Raw genomic sequence first — 19571 nt, 5'->3', positions numbered from 1 at the left:
GTTTTTCTTAAAAATCTAATTGCCCGATAGTATTAAGTACTTTTTTGATCATCTTAAATATCATGAAAAAGAAACCACTGGCATTATTTTTCTATCATGCTAAGTTATAAGAGAGACGAGGAAAAACAAGGGATGGTGGAAGTTTGATCAGTATAGCACATGGCATCCTTAAGAAAATTAAACCACATTCAGGTTTCCACTTAAGTAATGGGAACAGAAGTAAAACTTTTTTTTGAGCTCAGACACTGACCTAGTGAATATGCTTTTTTAGTTTAAACATATTTAGAGTGCAAAATGGTATTTTAATTAAGCCAAGTGTAGTATGCTGATATTTTGAGGGGGATATTATATACACATATAAATATATAGGCACACATAGTAGACAATCTCCTCTATCATTTATTCCAGTTACAGGAAAAGGAAAGTATTCAAACACTACTATCTTCTGACGGTGAACAAACAGCAAATATGAGAACCTAGACGAAGTAGGTAGGTAAATAACTTAAGTAAATCTTTCCTGCTCCTCAGCAGAAACCATTCTTTCCAAGACTGCCAATGGCCATATCACTGCTGAGCTGTATCTTTGCACCCTTATCAAAAAAGTATCCAAGGTATACTGGATGATTGTCTCCCCCTTTGTGTAATTATTATTCAGGTTAATTAATTTGACTGCGTTGGAAATAGAAAAGGGTGAGTAATAATTACACAGATTTACTCTTCTGTTTTGAAGGTACTCTCATATTACCAACAATAACCATTTCACAGATGAGAAAGGTGGTGGAGAGGATAAGAGACTGTGAAAAGCTGTGAAGTCATGGTTAGGATTTTCATATTTCCTGATGCACTTTTCATCAGTTCCTTAGCAAATGTTACTATAAAAAATACTTAAATGAGAATCTTGGAGGGGGTAGGATGAATGTTCTACAGTGTAAGTACATCAATGATTGTAGTTTGAAAGAGACGGACAATTTTTTATTCTGTCATTCTTTTCCAAAGACACTTGTTCTTATACCCACTCTGGGTTTTTTCAAAGAGCAGAATATTAGGGCAATTTTCTTTTTTACTATTCAGAATGTAGAGCCAATTCAACCCTCATTTCTATTATAGTGCTGTCAAAAATAATACGCGTTGAATGACCCTCCAAATGGACTAAATCAATTCATCACAACTCATATTCCTTTTGAATGAATAGAGCAGCTTAATAAAGGTTTTGAATAATGCTTTCTAATAATTAAAACTCAAGAAATGGAACAGGTTACCCTGGAAGTGTTAAACAAATTTTTGGGGGCCAGCCCAGTGGCTTAGGTGGAGCACAGTGCTCCTAACACCGAGGTCACCGGTGCAATTCCCACATGGGCCAGTGAGCTGTGCCCTCTACAGCTAAGATTGTGAACAACCTGGAGCAGGGCTGCCATGAGCAGTTGCCATGTGCTGCCAGGAGTGGCCAGGAGCACTGTACGGCTCTCTGCATAGGCATGATAGTATGAAAATGAGGCTGGTATTTCAGATCAACTCTAAGCAACTTAAAATTTCTGAAGTTTCCCAATTTTCCTGGGGTTGCTAATGCCCACCTTCAGTTTCAAAAAATGCTAACTGCCCTCATTACTGCTCAGCAATCACTATTATTTCAGACCTAATCACACATCTGCCTTCTTCAGAGAGGGCCCTCACTGTACATCAAGATCAAATTATTTTTCTTCCCTACAACATGGTTTTACTACTGACCATCTACCCTCACCAGTCTTTTTTTTCCGTTTTAAATAGACGATTTTTTAGAGATTAGGTTAAAAGTTGAGCACAAAGTACTTTCCACGTACTCTCCCGACCCCATCTTTCTGTTTTTGAAACATCCTTTTGCCAACTCTGAGATTTTGTTGTACCAGAATTGCTGATATCTTGATTCAGTCTATACTGGCTTTTTCTAAACAGGACTAGCCAAACACACTTGTCTCAATGTTTCTACTCAATCATGCTATCGGGTTTCTACCTGCTAGACTTCAATAGTGATTACTAGCCTATTTAAAACATGTAGGACACAATTAGTGTGAAGGAAATCAGTTACCAGATCTTTCAACTTCCATATGTACTTATGAGAATATACTTTCAATCAAGTTTAACAGTCATTTAGTAAATCTTAGTTAAGATTTGGGGATACTTCCCACAAACTGAGAAAGTAACTTTAATGACTGGGGAATAAATCCTGCTGGTCAGATGCTATCAAATTTCCTATTTTCAACAGAACTGAAGGAGGACCTAAGCAAACTGATAGATCATTCAATTTTGTTGATCACTATGTGATTTCTAGTGTGCAAAGAAACACTGCTGTAATAAAACCTCTTTCAATGTGCATCTTCATGTGAACAAGCTATCCTAGCTTACATCTATAAAAAAAAAAGGAATAAAATTGGGGCTGAATCTGTCTCATTCTAATAATATGTGGTATTTACCCATAGATACATGGAATATATTCCTCTTTTCCCAACTGATTAGGAATAAAGGTAATTCTCAATCCGGAAAAAAGTTGAACTGTTTTAGCTTTATGGTCTTAAATTTTTTTTTTAAATTTTATTTTCACATTATATACATTTATTGCAGAAAAATGACAGAGTACCGTAAAAGTCTCTGACCATAAATGTATGTTAGAATAAAATTTTGTGGAGAAAGCAGAATAAATACAATTATGAATTTAAGGAGAAAAAGCAAAAGAGAAACTTCCATCTTTAAGTTTATTCATGTATTTAAAAATTTTTTTTATTGGGGAACAGTGTGTTTCTCCAGGGTCCATCAGCTCCAAGTCATTGTCCTTCAATCTAGTTGTAGAGGGTGAAGCTCAGCTCCAAATCCAGTCACCGTTTTCAATCTTTAGTTGCAGGGGGTACGGCCCACTGTCCCATGTGGGAATTGAACCAGTACCTTGTTGAGAGCTCACGCTCTAACCAACTGAGCCACCTGGCCGCCCCTATTCATGTATTTTTAAATAGATGTTAATGGGTATCAAACTGCCACTAAGATTTCTTTCAAGACTTTTAAAAGAAAAATGTAACATTTTAAAATGCAAACATTTATGATACTCTGGAGGTCACATCCTTTGCTACTGTTTAAATTTAGGATTAAAATTTTTAAAGTTTTAACACAAAAATGCGATGAGGTATTGTTTTATGTACAGTTATTTTCAGAAGCATGCAGGCATACCATTCCAGGTGGTGAAAGACAAAGGATCCAAATATGTGTATTTTAGGTAAAGAAAATTATACCTTAAAAAAATAGTCATATTCTAGAAAAGTACTTTGTTCTAACATCTGAGAACAATGTAATATATTTACATTATATAAAAGTCCACGGACTTATTTAAAGGCTAATTAATACTGTACTGTATGAAACAGTAATATCTTTCCAAACTCCTCATAATCACAATGATATATTCTAATATTTTTCTACAGCAGAAATACACTTCTAAAACCAGAAAGCGTAAGGGCTTTGGAATCAGACCTGAGTTAGGTCCAGGCTCTACCACCTACCTAATGCCTGACTTGTGGCATATGTTCCCATCCCTGCTACACCTGGAAATGCTCAAAAGTAACCTGCACCAAAAGTGGGAGGGCAGGAAGGGGTAGCCTTGCACTGTCTTCAAAGAGTTCCTCAGTTGATTTAAGGACGCGAGGCTACATTTCTTCATTTGTATAACAGACGCCAATACCCACTTCACAGAGTTGTACTGCTACACAAGTTCAATACATGCTAGTTGATACTACCAGTGGATTCAAACTATTACAGTACTGCCCAGTCACGGAAGCAGGCGCCGAAAGTTAAAGAGCAATGGATTCTACTAGTATGAAACTTTTGGCTTGCATCACCTTAGCACAGTCGTTCTCATGGGAAAGGGGCGATATGGGGACATTTTTAGTTGGCATCTCGTAGGTGTAGACCAGGGATGCTACTAACTATCCTGCAATGCGCACGGGGCACTCCCTCAGAATCATCATCCGTCCCCAGGACAAGAGTGTAGGGTGACAGGCCTGGTGTCCCGGTGTCTCTGAGGGAAAGCTGGTCCAAAGGGTCCTCCCTTTCTAACTCCAGGGTCCCGCCAGCAAACAGCCCCTAATCTATTTCCCCGAACGGGGCTTAAGGCTACACAGTACCTTGCAACGCAGCCTCCGGCGCTTGCAGCCGGCCACGAGCTCCTCAAACGCACTGGCAGGTGGGCGGCCACGCAGAACCTAGTCAGCACACACCCACCACCGTCAGCCAGCGTGGCCTCCCGCGCTCAGTTTTGTTGCACGAGGTGGGCCCTACGTAACTTCCGCTGCGAACCTCCGCGGGCCCGCCCCAGCGCGTCGTAACCCAGGGCAACTGTCGCCCTTACCTACCAGCGAGAACCAAGCTGCCTCGGTATTTTCCACCCCACTGGCCCCACGTGAGGGTGTGAGCAGCGGCTGCAGCTTCCCCGCTTCCGGAGCAAAGCCCCTCACCACTCCAAGGGTGGCAGAGGGAGAGGCCTGCCCAGTTCGAGAAGCTGCGCTCTGAGGCGAAGAGGCAAAAGGGAGAGGTAGTGCGACCTGGGGAGCCGCAGCACGAAATGGGTGGGGCAGTGGGAGGAGCCGTTGAAAGGGCGGGGCGCTGTGAGGGAGGAGCCAATGGAGGGAGGGGAGGGGCTTGGTGGGGCAAATAAGGACGTTTTGCTGGCGGGGTTAGCTCTTGAAAGAAGAGAAGGTATCTTTTGTGTTACGGTAGGAACTGCTGGAGGAAGGAGAGGAGGTAGATGAGGAAGAAGGATGGCACTTGGAAGAAGGGGAGGAGCCTGCAGGGAACAGGTTGGGTGTTTGTGTTTGATGACATATTTTTATATAGATTGTAAGCTGTGTGAGAGCTGGGAAGACGGGCATTGTTTTATTATTTTATTCCCAGTTAGGCATCTAATAATAGACAGTTAGCGAGTAAATGAATGTGAGTGGAAAAAGCGGAAGAGTTGGAAACTGGGATTGTAGTAGAAATGGTCCGATCCAAAGAAATAGCTGTGGGAACCACCCTCCTAGGAATCATTCTATGAACAATGAAAGCTGCTGTGCTCTGTGGGCACATAATAGGCATAAGGCACAAATAATTAACGTGGGGAGATAAGATTTATACTCTTGAAAACGTGAACAAATTGTACAAGTTGGGTGGTGTATGTGCTTTAACTTTGAGGCAAAGGTTCAACTCCTTGTCAAACTGTGTTCCAGAATTGTGAATTAGATTGAAGTCTCAATGTCGTTTTTCCTTTAGAAACTATATTACCAGGGATCAGCATGCGCCAGCCAATCTTCAAGACCTATTTAACCAGTTCACAGGAATGAAGCTTACTTAACTTTGTATTAAGAAACTTAACTTCCACCGTGGCTAACAATGTTTCTATTCACTGATTTCTTCATTCAACACATTGATAAGGATCCACAGGAATTCAGAATTCCGAGTGAGACTGCCAGAAACCCATCTTTCCCTGGCTGAAATTCTGACATAGATTAGAAATTCCTTTAAACTTGAAATTTCTAGGAAGATGGGGTAAGTGTGGAGACAGGGTGTAGAGCCAGGGAAGTAGTAAGGAGCTTTGAAGCATCTCAGCCTGCCTTTGACATAAACAGCCTGCTTTTGACAAACACCCTGGGTTTTTCACCTCTCCTCACCATCAACATTCCCCCCACCCGGTGTAGGAATCTATGGTAAGGCATTTGTAGTCTGACTATATTGACAGCAATGGCAAATACTGTGTATGGCTCATGTGCTACCACACTCTTCTGTATTTATTCCCTAACAGACATCATTAATCACAGAACTCTTTCCTCTAGTGGCCAGGTCTTAAGATCCTTCTCAATACAACGCCCTAGGTAGCCACTACTTGTTTGGAACTGAAAATTGGAACATATTCTTCATCCCTGATGTAGACAATAAATGTAAAAAGAAATTAATAGCCATTAATGTACCTGTAAACTTCCTTAACTCTTGGTAAGATTTGTTTTTGTTTCATTAGGATTGCCTCAATTGATGGATCAGGAATCCTATAGATGAAATTTAGAAATGTAGGCCAGATAATTGTAGAGTGAGGTGAACTTACAGCTGGTTGGATAATTAGTAAACACCCAAGTACTAGGAATATCCACAGGGCATTGTCCTTTACCCTTTCCTCACCAACATTTGTATCAGTGATTTAAATGAAGTTACAGAAGATACGTCCATTGAATTAACGGAGTCTTAAACTAGGAATGGGAAAAAATGGCCAAACTGTAGGATGTCAGATTCAGAATTCTCTAAGCAGGTTGGGATGATGGTCTTTGGATCACCCCAAAAAGGAAATTTTAGAAAGGATCTGATATATTTGGATATCTACAGCTAGTGTCACGTGGGGACTCATGCGGGGTCTGTGCTCCCACTCCCCACATAAGGATATGGTGAGGCCAAAAAGGAACACCCACGGAGCCATAGATAGGGGAGTCATACCACTATAATCTCGCTGGCGGCTGGGGAGGAGAAACAGGAAACAGGAGCCACATGATCCGCAACCCTCAGTCTGCCGCTTGCTAGCTCAGCCACCATCTTCTTGCTAGCCCCCATTTTCTGCTAGTGTAGCCATTTATATTAGTGGCCAGTGACTCACTGGTTACAGCTGTCGGCCAACTAGCCACAGCTGATGGCCATCCAATCACAGTTGATGGCCATTTACTACCCGAGCCAGCACCTTTCCACGTGTGGTCGAGAGCCTGGAAACTGCACTACTGGCTCCGTCCCCACAGCTAGCCAAAAAAAAAAAAATTAAAGGAAATCAGCATCATGGATATGAACTGAAGAAGGGATCATTAACAATTCATGTGAAAAAAAATCTAGAAGTTGTAGTCGACCTCAAGCTCAGTGTTAATCAAGATTGGTATATAGCGTTTAAAACAAACATAGCCATCTTTGTTGAATTCATAGATGTAGATTTCAGATCAAAGGGAGTCAGATTTCAAACAGACACTTCTAGACAGACTGAATTTAAAGTATTGCCCTCATTTCCAGGTACTACATTTTAAAGACATTGACAAGTAACTGCATTCTTAAGATAAGGGAATTTGAGATTCTTGTCTGAAGAAATGATAGCTGTCTTCAGATATTTTCCGGATTATCATATGCTGTGTTTGGGAGGAATGCCAGGGAAATAGCAAAATTTGCAGGCTTGCAGATGTCTTGATTTGGGAACATGTTAGTCTTAAAGCTGCTGCTGGAAGGAAAAAAAGTAGCATGTAAAGTAATAAGCTCTCAGTTATTAAAAGTACTTAAGCATGTCTAACAATAATGCCTGACCCCAGGTCATGAAAATTTTCTGTTTTCTTTTAAAAGTTACATAGTTTTATGATTTATATTTAGATCTAGGATCCATTTTGAGTTAAAAAAAATTTGGCATCTGGATGGCCAGTGGTTGGAACACTATAGTTGAAAAGACTATCCTTTCTGCATTTAATTATTTTTGCATCTTTGTCGAAAATCAATTGGTCATGTTTGTGTGAGTATATTTTTGGGCTTCTGATTCTGGCCCATTGATCTATGTGTCTCTCCATTCACCAATATCATACTGATTCCTGTAGCTCTATGGTGATTTTTAGGACTGGGTAGTGTGATTCCTCCACTTTATTCTTTATTTTCATAATTGTTAAACCTATTGTAGTTCCTTTGCATTTCCTACTAAAGTTTAAAACCAGCTTGTCAGTACACATTGATAAGAAATCCTGGTCTAGATTCTAATCTTGATATTCAGCAGTTATACTTCCAACTTCTTCTTTAAGATTGTCGATCTATTCTTAGGCCTTTATATTTTCATATACCGGGGTGCCAAAAAAATGTATACACATGACTTGTATTCATCTTTGTTATCGGTATATATTGAGTATTACAATTTTAATACAGTTTTTTCCTTTCTTAAAATGTGTATACAATTTTGGCACCCTCTGTACATTTTAGAATCGAAAGAATTGAAAAAAGTTTTAAGAAAAGAATTATCATGTTATAGGCACATAGCCTTACCTTTCCAATATCTACAACTTCCCATTCCCGGGGGCCCTGGACTGTCTTCAAGGACCATTAATGTCCACATTTTAGGTAATAACGTTCTTAATACATAAGAACTGTTTGCTTTGCATGATGCATCTGATATGATAATACCAGACTAATGTAGTACCAAGACATTACTACTGGTCACCAAAATCTGGCTTCCTTTTCCCTCTGGAGATTTAAGAGGAAGTGTAATCCACACTTCTCCTTAAAGTTAGGCAATGCTTTGTGAATTGTTCCAGCTAATGTCATGGGGACTGAAGTCTTAATATTACTTCCAGGCAAAAGCATCTAAGAGTCAGTTTGTGATTCCCTATATTTGCCCTCATAGTTGGCTATGGTTTCCCCATTACGGTGCCTCCGTTAGTTCAATTCCAGAGTGAGGATAATGTGGAGCAGAGTCCATGACATACAATTGACATGTAGCATATGTTAGAAATAAACTTTCGTTGTTTTTTCATCACTGGGGGGGAAAATTAGAATTGTTTGTTATTGCAGCATAACATTGCCTATCTTGATTAATACTAGGTAGTGGAGGCTAACAGACAGTGCTGTGCCAAACTGAAGTGTACCCTGGTAAGCCTGCCAGGGCAACCCTTTTCCAAAACGAACCTGGCAGCTTGAGCCATATCTAGGGCAAACAAACTACAAACAAAAAATTCAGAGTTTTATTGGGCTTTTTTTAATATTAGGTTGGTGCAAAAGTAATCCGGGTTTTGCAATTATTTTAACCTTTTACCCTAGATCCATTTCTAACTTCACTTTCATTGAAATGATAAAATAACCACATTATCACCCTCTTGATCAAAGTACAGAAGTACCTTTCCGTACTAATATGGCATCCTTCTGTCTCTTCTTGTGTCTTCTGCTATCCCTTAGTTTCTCATCATCTACTAGCCTTTTGGAAATTTGTGTTCTTGGTCATGTGGTCTCTTTTTTTCACATGGGTTTTACTTTATGCAACATTACTTATTTTGCAAATAGTAGATATGGTCATTGTCCTTAGTTTACATTGATTGCACCCCCTCCCATCCCATTTTAACTTTCATACAACGCATGCATGAGATCAGCAACATAAAATGTGCCTTTTCCTGGACTCCATTGTAATATTGGTATGCCTCTGCCACTGGCCCTTTATAATTTAATAGAAGTCTTTGTTCATTTTAGGAGCAGGACGCTTTGTGTTCTAAGTTACAGATTGGTTTGGGTGTTAAAGCTACATTGATTTTGCAAGATGTATAGCAAAGAGGCAATTGGTAGTCTCTGTACTTCTCCATTAATTAAAAATCTGCATGATCATAATACAGTGTCAGAGATCCAAGAGGTAATGTCTTTTTTTTTTTTTTTCCCTTCATTTCTAGCCTTCCTTTTGCAGTGCAGTAAATTCAGTGAGATTGCCTTGGGTACTTTGACTTAAGAGTAATTGGACAAATACTGATGGAGTTGTCTAAATCATCTTCATAGACTCTGTTCTCTGATTTTTTTATACCTTTGTGGTACACCTGTTCTTTTTCCATAAGTCCTTATGCGAGGTTTTTATTCCAACTTAAAATTATACAAACTGTGTTGTCTATTCTTTGATGCATTTATTTCAGCTGACTTACTGTGAAGACTCGTTGTACACTCCCCTTCACCATTATCCCACATTTCATTTCTTGAACCGGTCTGATAACATAATGGCTTAAAAGTTTTTGTTATGGAAGACTTCACGCTTACATAAAAGGAAAGTGAAGGATACAGTTAACCTCCATGTCCTCATACCCATCTACAACAAACAGCAATTTATGGCCACTCTTATTTCATCATATAATCTCTAACCCCAACCCCCACAACCCCCACACTTCCCATACTTCTTGCAGGATTCTTTTGAAGCAAATCATAATTGCTTATGTTTAATTGGTAAAATGAAATAAAACTATGTGACAGTTTTGTTTTTTTCTGATCATTTCCTTTCCATTTCTGTCTTTAAATGCTACTCGAAGAGATGTTTTTCTGAATCATAGTGAATTTCCTTAGACTCTCATTCATCTTCTTTATTTCATTTCCAAAATATCTTAAGTTCCTTGATCAGTTTTTCTTTGGGTTTATTCTTATTTATCCAAGCGTGTACTTTTGGATACATTTTCTTCTTTGTACATTTTGGTTTGAGTCCCTTCAATAGCACATGTCATAGCCCTTAATACCTTGTGGCCTACGTCTGTGTGCCTTCCTGCTTTGTGCTCCAAATCCAATTTTCTAGTTGCAAGTACAAATGCATTTTCCCATGGTAGCATTTTCATTATGATCTTCGTGTTTCCTTAATGTGATTTTCTTGGAAAACATTAATAAGGACTTTGATGCTTTATACCAGTGATTCTCAAATTGAATCAGGTTGTAAAGCTCATTGGAAGTCAAGAAGTGGAATAGCATGAGGTATTGATTTACTTCAAACCTGTAAAGTAGGCATAATTTTACAGAAAACAAGTGTGTCATATCAATACAGATTTCTGCATTTCAACATAAAAGTCAAACTGCATATAATTTGTAAGAAGTCACATATCTACTCTTTTAGGATGTTCGATTGCTTCTTGTACATTTCTATTTGTTATTTCTTATATGAGCTGGAAGACAAGAATGGGCAATAAAACTCGAAGGCACAGTTTTAGGAGGAAAACGTAAAATTAAGACCATTCTTTCCACTAACGGAATCTTTTTTCTAATTAGGAAAAGACTGCCAAAATGTTGTTTTAGCAGTAGAGCATTTTCATCCAGCTTGAAGAACACCAGGGTTCCAGAGGACCACCTAGCAATCTGGTATGGAGGATCTGACCATTTGACTAAGAATACTGTGTGTACTGACTCCGAGATGACTCTTAGTTTTCAGTCATAAGGAGTCAGTATAGTTCCCATGATCCCCCATAAAATAAGTAAAGTACTTATAAAAATGTAGAATTTATAACAAATGTGTATGTAAAGTGCTTATAACAGTGCCTGGCACATAGAGCTATGTAACAAGAAGTTTTATTACTAAATTGTTACTGTTACCTGGGTTTCTTTTGGCACTTTGTAATATCATGTGACTAGGACCTCTTCTGGTGCCCTCACTCAGTCCAATTCTATTGACTCCAAAATAGGGGCTTACCCAATATTGCATCCTGGGCCTCTGCTGTTCCTCTCTCTGAATATATAGAGAAAGAGGCAGAAAGAAAGACTTTCCCTCAGATTTCAAAATTCTCAAGGCATGTGGGAAGTATTAGGTTGGTGCAAGAGTAATTGTGGTTTAAAAGGTTTAATTGCAGAAACTGCGATTACTTTTGCACCAACCTAATAGTAGAAGGTGCTGGGGATGGTTAACCTGAAAGAGAAAAGAATACAATGGAACTTTTTCATAGGGCTGTCGGGAGGCGGAGGCAATGGGCTATCTCTGGATCAATGATTCTTCAACCTTTTGTAGTGACAGACTGCTTCGTAATTGATGCAGGCCCTTCCCTGAGAAACTGATTGAGCATCTTCAGAGGCATCCTAGACCTCCTGAACCCCATCCATGGATGGGAAGTCTTCCCATCACTGGGCCTTGCTCTGGAGGGTGAAACCAGGACCAAGGAGTAGAGGATGTTAAAAGGGCAGGGAAAGCAGTGTTGGTTCAATATAAGGAAGAACTTTCTAACAGAGCAGTAGTTCTCTAAGTTTGCCGGGTTTTAGAATCACCTTGGGTGATTTAAAAAATCATGAAGGCAAGGCTGTGCTCAGACCGGTTAGAATCAGAATCTTTGTGGGTGGGGTCTGGGTATTTTTATTTTTCGTAAAGCTCCCCAGATGATTCCAAGGTGCAGCCAAGTTTGAGAACCAGTAAAATTAGAGCACTTTGCATTTGAGCAGGGTCTCTAAGTAGTGAATGCCTTGTCAGTGGAGATACTTCAAGCACAGAACATTTTTCTTACTGATTTGAACATTCGAAAGCTCTCTAATCTCTCCTAAACAGTATCTATTTCATTGCTATAATAACCTCAAGTTTAAGTTTATTTTATTATTTAATGAACAGCTTTGCTTTTGATTCTCTGCTTTTCCCCTTTTGAATTGTACACATGCGTATTACGTCTGTGAGTTTTGGGGGCACAAATGTAGTTGTAATTCAGAAGAGTACAAGGTTTAGGAGCTTCTTTGGCCTGGGCAGTGACTGAAGTGAAATTTCGTAATATGAAAGGATTGGGCTGGTTTGTACAATCTGTCAGGTCCTTAATCTTGTTTCCGTTTGTAACCAAAATAGCACTTCTAGTTTTTAGTTACTCGTAATAGAAGTTTCTTCCTTTCAGATCTCATTCCTTTCCTCTGATGTCATATTGTAAAAAGATTAGAATGTCCAAAGATATTTGACCTTCCATAGGTAAATGGAACTTTATTACAATAAAAAATGCCACTTGAAGCGTAAGGGAAAAAGCTGAAATAGTAATTGAACAGATACTGTTATAAACAGTTACTTACCTTCACCTCAACGGAAAATGAAAAATGTGGGTTTCTTGGGGTTAGAGAAAGCAAGGTGTGTGATCCCCAGTGGACTTTGTCTCATTACAAGCAAGGACTTCCTCAAGAAGGCACTGGCTGTTCTTTAGCACTCAGCTGGATCATTGTCAGTCACTGCTTAGGCATTAGAGCAGGGGTGTCCAAACTTTTTTCAATGTTTTTTACCAAGGGCCATATGCAGTAAAATACACACACAGCCGGGCCACTCACTCGAGGTGAAGTACGTATTGCCTCACCTGGTTTATTTAAGTAAACTAAATATATTTTTGGAATTTGCTGCGGGCCAATAAAATATGGATCGCCCGCGGGCCGCAGTTTAGACACCCCTGCATTAGAGTTCATCTATGCAGCTTGTGGGGTCCCCAGGAGGAACCCGTCTGTGGGAAGGTATGATAATCATGCTCTTTTCATAGATGAGCAAACAGACCCAGAAAAGTAACTTACCCAAGGTCATGCAGCTAATAAATAGGATTGGAACCCTGGCTGTTTGGCACGGGAGTAGTCTGTGCTCATAATCAGGATTATACCCTTCTTAACCCTTCGACTGGATTATGAATGCCAAGTCCCATTTTTCAACCTGGAAAAGCATTAATTAAAGATAGATAGTATCATCATCATCATTACCATCACACCACCATCACTGTCACCACCGTCTACTGTACTCATTTCCTAGGACTGCCATAACAAAGGGCTACAGACTGGGTGGCTTATTGTCTCACAGTTCTAGAGGCTCAAACCCAAAATCAGGGTGTCGCAGGGGTTGATTCCTTCTGAGGGCTACAAGGGGAGGATCTGTTGCAGGCCTCTTTTCTTGGCTTGTAGATGTGTGTCTCTTCACATCTTCTTCCCTCTATGCATGCTTCTACATCCAAATTTCCCCTTTTTATAAGGATACCAGTCATATACGATGAATTAGAATGAACCAATTGACTTAGCTCAGACTACATGCTCCACCAGTTTCTGCAGAAGCCTAAGGATCCCCAAGCCAATATCCAGAGTTGTTGGAAAGGGAACGAGGAGGAGACTGGGTTGCATTAGTGACACACATCCACCGCGATTCTCTTCATGTTAGCACAATATCATTTGGACATTTTTGGAGAGGAGGGTAGGGATGCTTCAACCTACTTTGCTTACAGTAGTCTGTACCCCCATCACGAGGGATAGAGGCTGTGCTAACATCTTCCTCTCCTCTTTTCTTCACTCCCAACTTTGATCTTGAATTAAATCCATTAGTCTGTAGTTAAAATTAGCCTTATCTTTTATAATGTCAATAGTTGACAATGGGTGGTTTTATATTTCTTCTCAGGTTATTCCTGAATGTCTTGAAGAAGATATTGAATTGAGTTACTGAACTGCTTTTTAAAAAAATGAATATTAAAAACAATTAAATCTGCGTTTCAAACTACAGGAAGAAGATGTTAAAAACTTTAAGCAACACCATAGTAATCACAGTAATGGATCTCTGCCAGAAAAATGAGACTGAGTTAGAAAATAGCGAAAATAACGAAATTCAAAGCACAGAAGGAACTGAATTAAGCTACACTTGTCCAGATGAAAAAAGCGAAAAGAATCATGTTTGTTGTCTTCTCAATCTCAGTGACATTACACTTGAACAAGATGAAAAAGCCAATGAATTTCTTATTGGAACTGGATGGGAAGAAGCAGTGAGTACCTTCTTGAGTTAGCTCACTTACACATCAGTGTTTTGATGCAAGCCTTTTCTTTTACTTGTTTTTCAAAAATAGTTACTATTACCAAAAAATGTGTCATCAATGAAATATAGAAACCTGTGGAACAGAGGCAAGATATTAATAATGAGATTAGTAGTACCTTTTATTTAGTATTTATGGGCACCTAGTATTGGCAAGCACAGTGCTAAATGCTTCATGCGCATCTCCATTCCACCTCACAATCGCCCTCTGCGGCAGGTATTACGAACAGCCTCACTTTTGGGACAAGGATACTGAGGCATCCAAAAGGTGAAATAATGTACCGACGGTCACCCAGCCAGTGGCCAAGATCTGGACTCCAGCTCCTTAACTACCAAACTCCCTGAGAGTTCTTTCCTGGAGGTTCCACTCAGAACCCTGTGAATTTATTCTTCAAATATTCTTCAAATCAAAAATAGAATCCTAACTTTAGAACTGTAAGGGAATTTGGTCTAATCCAGTGATTCTCAGGCACCACTTGGCAATATCACAACTGGGGAGAAGGGGAAGGGGATGCTACTGGCATCTAATGGGTCCATGCCAGAGGTGCTGCTCCACATCCTACAATGCCCAGGACGGCACCTACACAAGGAATCATCCAGCCCTATCTTAGTCCGGGCTGCTTTAACAGAATACCATAGATAGGGCGGATTAAGCAACAGACAGTTACATCTCCCAGTTCTAGAGCGTGGAAGTCCAAGATCAGGGTGCCAGCATGGTTGGGTTCTTGGTGAGGGCCCTCTTCCTGGTTATGCCCTCACATGGCCTTCCTTTGTGCATACAAGTAGAAGGTGGGGGAGAGAGAGAGAGAGATATCCCTATCTCCTCCTCTTCTTATAAGTACACTGATCCCATCATGAGGGCTGAACCCTCTTAACCTCATCTAACCCTGATTACCTCCAAAATACCATCACATATGGAATTAGGGTTTCAACATAGGAATTTTGGAGAGACACAAACGTAGAGTCTATAACAAGCCCCAAATGTCGGTAGTGCCAAGGTTGAGAAATCCTGATCTTCTTGGTTTATTTTTTAAATACAGAAACTGCGGCCAAGATGAGGCAGACTGACTCACCCAAGTCCACTGGACAGTTGAAAGAATCATGTCTTCAAGAGCCCTGCTCTAACACTCTCTCTTCTGTACCGCCCCCTCCCCACTGCCACCTGAAGCATTTATGGCCTTCCGTATGCACACTCCCCTGCCAGATAAGTCAGGGCTGTAGACAGTCCTATTTAAGAATTTAAAATAGAAGTAGAGAGCTCGGTTTACTACTGAAGAGCACTACTTTGAAATACGCATTGAAGGGTTGTCGGAATGGCCCTGCCTCTGCTCATCCTCTCCCTCCAGTGCCTCCCTGCAGCATTCTCCCTGGGGATGTGAAACAAAGCCTGGTACAAGAAGTACAAGAAGGCCTGGTAGGAAGGGACAAGGATGGACCGTTGTGACTTTATTTGTATGTAATAGTTCCAAATTCATTTTACATCTGAACATCTGAAAAAATACAGTCAGCACATCAAGGTGGCCATTTACAGATACTTGCTTAGTATCTTAGTATTAACAAATTCTATTGCTAGTATTGCAGATTTACAAATATTATTGCTTTAGTATGAGGCTGAAATAGGTATTAAAGGTTGAAAGAAAACAAAAGGATAAGTCTATTTAAAGAAAAATATCAGTTCAAATAGGACGGCCAACATGGGGATGTGGCCATCGCTGGGGTGGCTAGAGTTTGGGCAGCTCAGCTGAGAGTAACACGCTGCTATATTTGCAGGTTCATGGCTGGGGAAGGACTTATCCAACTGCCTGCATCTGGCCCAGGAAGAAGCTTAAAAAAGCAAAGGTGGGAGGAAGTGCCAGCAGCTGCTTACTCTGTATCAGTCTCTCCCAAGGGAGTCCTGAGACCAAGCCTCAGTCTCTGGCCACGAAGTTGGAGGAGGCAGGCTCAGGGAAGGCTCAAGGCAGCCCCTCCCAGACTCAGAGACTCCCCCAAGATTCCCCCACTGCCGCCAGGGAGATTAACAAGATCTGCTTACCCTCCAACAGTCAGAGAGAGAAAAAAAGTCTGCAAATAACGGAGTTTATTTGGTGCATGGAAGAGTGGGCCACCCCCAAGACTGGGGGCAAGGACCCCAGCGGAGGCCCTGACAGAGGTCACCCTATCTCAGACGCCTTGACTTGCAAAGCCCTTTTAGTTCTGCCTCCCCTGAAGGCTTCAGTTCCAAACAGCTTGGATGTTCTGGATCAGAAGAGTAAGAACTTTCTCTTGCAGCCAGAAGAGAAGGTGCTGAGTGTGGGAAAGGATGAGTATGTGGCTTGTGCATATGGATTGAAAACAGTTGACAGGAATGATGGAAAGAGCCCCATTGAGCTGGCCAAGCACCTTAAGGTCAGCTGCACACAGCCTTTCCCTCCCCAGGGGGCCAGGACATCCCTGCTGGGCAATCCCGAGCGGCGCTGCCTGCACTGGCCCTTCCTGCCTGACACAAACCTGCTCTGCCCTCCCAACCCCAACAGTGTTCCCCGTCTCACCACGTTGCGGCTTTTGCAGAAACAGGGAATGCAAAGCTACAAAGCCAAATTCACAGCCAGGGAGCCAAGACCTCCCATGAATACCCAAAAGTGTGTTCTCAAGGAGGCCAAGCAGGAAAACCGGCCCCAGACACTGGAGAGCCATGTGTTCCCAAGATCTGCCCTGCCGTTCCTTACAGTGAGCAGAGTTGTTATTCCCATCTCCACTCACCGACTCCTCTGAGTTGCCACAATACAAGTCCCTGTGAATAAGCACCTTTTCAAAATCCTTCATCCTCTCCCCGCCCCCATTCTCTCCTCTCCCTTCTCCCCTTCTCCGATACTCTTCTCCCCCCTTCCCTCCCTCCCCTTGTCCTATTTTTGTAGTAGAACCAGAGGAAATTGAACCTCATTGTATGGGTTTTGATTTATTCTCAAAACCCCCATAGTTATGTGTTACCTGCTTCTGTTGCTTAGTCATATTTACAAAATGCAAACTGGTAATGCCAGTCTCAACCTCTGCCTGCCTTACATCTCCTCTCCCACTGGAAGCCAAGTGGATCATGGGAAATCTGAAGGGCCTCCGTCAGTGATGCCCCCACGTCAGCCCCAAGCTTACTGGAAAGGGCTCTTTCTGCCCCACCCCAGTGCCTTAAGCTAAGTATACCGGGCTTGTTTGGACTAAATTATTTCCCAGTCTTTTAAACCAGGCAGATATCTGTCTGTTGCCTCATTTTCTGTTTCAACAAAGATCTGAAACATTGCTTTAATGGAAAAATCCAGCCTGTGTCTAAATGAATATCCTTGCGTCCAAGGTGAGAAATCCTTACATCCATGGATATACCATATCCATTGTATCCTATGTGTTCAAAGTGACATATCCTTATATTGTAGCCTCTTGCTAGTCTGTCTGGGAAGTTTTAGCCACAGTTCCACAAAACCCATCTTGGGAAGTGGGTTACGAATAGTTATTTGAAAAAAATGACACTGTGATTACTGTCACTCCACACGCTTCCTCCAGCCTTCCTTCGCAGCTGATATTTGGGAATTCTACAACTCCAGGCAGACACTTACAGAATGGGGCTGCTACTTTCTCCCTTCTCCTACCCCGTCTCCCCCCTCATTTTACTTCATTGCATATTTCCTGAAGTTGTATATAAATTAAACATTTGTAGATGAGTTATATTTTAAATGCCAAGTGACGATGCTGTGTAGAGAAATGCTCTGCAAAAAACATTTTGTAATATGAATAACCATTTAGCTGCTCTATAATTACAGTTTGAACTTGCTTAAGATAGGTTGCACTTGAACTCTGGACTGTATTTGTAAACATCTTTCCATCATTTGTCTTTGTAATGTCTGTTAGTTCAGGTGTTTTCATTTTGTTGGTTTGTTTTTACAAAACACCGGAAATGCAGAAATGATTATAGTACAACAGTCATTAAAAGGTATAATTTGTCAAATATATGGTGATGGAAGGAGAATTGACTCTGGGTGGTGAACACACAATGGGATTTATAGATGATGTAATACAGAATTGTACACCTGAAATCTATGTAATTTCACTAACAATTGTCACCCCAATAAATTAAAAAAAAAAAAAGGTATAATTTGCCTACTTAGGATGGACACTTCTTTACAGTCTAGAAGCAATTTTTAGGTTCTGCCCATACCTTCTCCCTTGAATGAAGAAACCGTCTGGATTCCATCCCCCAGAGGAGGACCCCTATTTCCCACTGTTTCTGGACAGTGGAGGTGTTGGACCAGTACTGTTTGAGGATCCCTCTAGCTATGGTAGCTTGCCCACCTAAGTCAGTGGTTTTTCAAGCCCCCTTTTATAAGCAGCAGAATAATGAATAAGCTCAATATGTGAAATAGTCAAAAGCATTTGATTGGGAGGGAAGGGTATGGACCAGCATGAGTGAGGGGAGGGGCCCCAATACTCAGCCTAGATGTACTTACTTCTGAGATCTTGAGGCAGTTTGAAAACACTAAATTACAAAAGAATATTTCTTTTTTGAGAAGCACTCATTGAGATAGGGTTGTAAATTCTACAGATTTTGGGGTAAACATATAGTAATAATTTAGAATTAAGAGGAGGCCCAGTCTGAACAAAGGAATGACCCAATTTACTAAAGATTCATAGTATCCTTTTTGAGCAAGTAATTAATTTGGCCAACAAAATATTGAGAAAATTCCTCTGTGAATACATAAGAATGTTGTGCATTTGGCATCTCTTTGTTAGGTAATTATTCAAATACCTGATCAAGTCCTTCGGGAATCTTATTTGCTAAATGCAAACTAGTAAGAGTGAAGACCCATCAAACTCCAAATACCATGTTTCCTCGAAAATAAGACCGGGTCTTATATTAATTTTTGCTCCAAAAGATGCTTTAGGGCTTATGTTCAGGGGATGTCATCCTGAAAACTCATGCTAGGGCTTATTTTCCGGTGAGGTCTTCTTTTGGGGGAAACACGGTCACAATCTGCCATGCCCACAGGATTTCTGTACAATTTTTGAACAGCCAGTTATTCATTAAAGGGAAATAAATGATCCAGCTATTTGTATTTGATCTGATGAATACATTCAGGAAAACCACAAATCTTATTAGCCCAGGTTTAGCTTGTTTCTCTGTGGATCATGTCACTCTAGTCCTTGTCCCAATTTCCATTCAGATTAAATCAGGACGTCCAAACTGGTCTTTGATGTCCAAGTCTAGATAAAGGCTAAGTGTTTACTAGAATGCAGTCCCTATTAGTGTTCTAGGTTGCTAAGAACACTTACAGGGGAAATCTTG

The 19571-nt window shown here is 40.7% G+C and overlaps 1 protein-coding gene across 3 annotated transcripts; it reads left to right on the top strand.

The window, feature by feature from the left end:
* The first annotated feature begins 4373 nt into the window (after positions 1 to 4373).
* Positions 4374 to 18905, top strand: C15H16orf46 (chromosome 15 C16orf46 homolog). 3 transcript variants are annotated; one of them, XM_033128831.1, is made up of 4 exons: positions 4374 to 4546; positions 10759 to 10848; positions 13964 to 14219; positions 16037 to 18905. In XM_033128831.1, exons 3-4 carry the CDS (start codon positions 13971 to 13973, stop codon positions 17015 to 17017), a joined length of 1230 nt encoding a protein of 409 aa, XP_032984722.1. In that variant the 5' UTR covers positions 4374 to 4546; positions 10759 to 10848; positions 13964 to 13970; the 3' UTR covers positions 17018 to 18905. The 3 variants fall into 3 exon arrangements, with proteins under 3 accessions (XP_032984722.1, XP_032984721.1, XP_032984723.1); XM_033128830.1 differs by lacking the exon at positions 10759 to 10848; XM_033128832.1 differs by lacking the exons at positions 4374 to 4546; positions 10759 to 10848 and adding an exon at positions 4715 to 4811.
* Positions 18906 to 19571: the final 666 nt, after the last annotated feature.

Source organism: Rhinolophus ferrumequinum, chromosome 15 (assembly GCF_004115265.2).
Source record: "Rhinolophus ferrumequinum isolate MPI-CBG mRhiFer1 chromosome 15, mRhiFer1_v1.p, whole genome shotgun sequence".
NCBI classification, from domain to species: Eukaryota; Metazoa; Chordata; class Mammalia; order Chiroptera; family Rhinolophidae; genus Rhinolophus; species Rhinolophus ferrumequinum.
The sequence above is the reverse complement of the archived record's forward strand: the minus strand, read 5'-3'. Positions and strand labels throughout refer to the sequence as shown.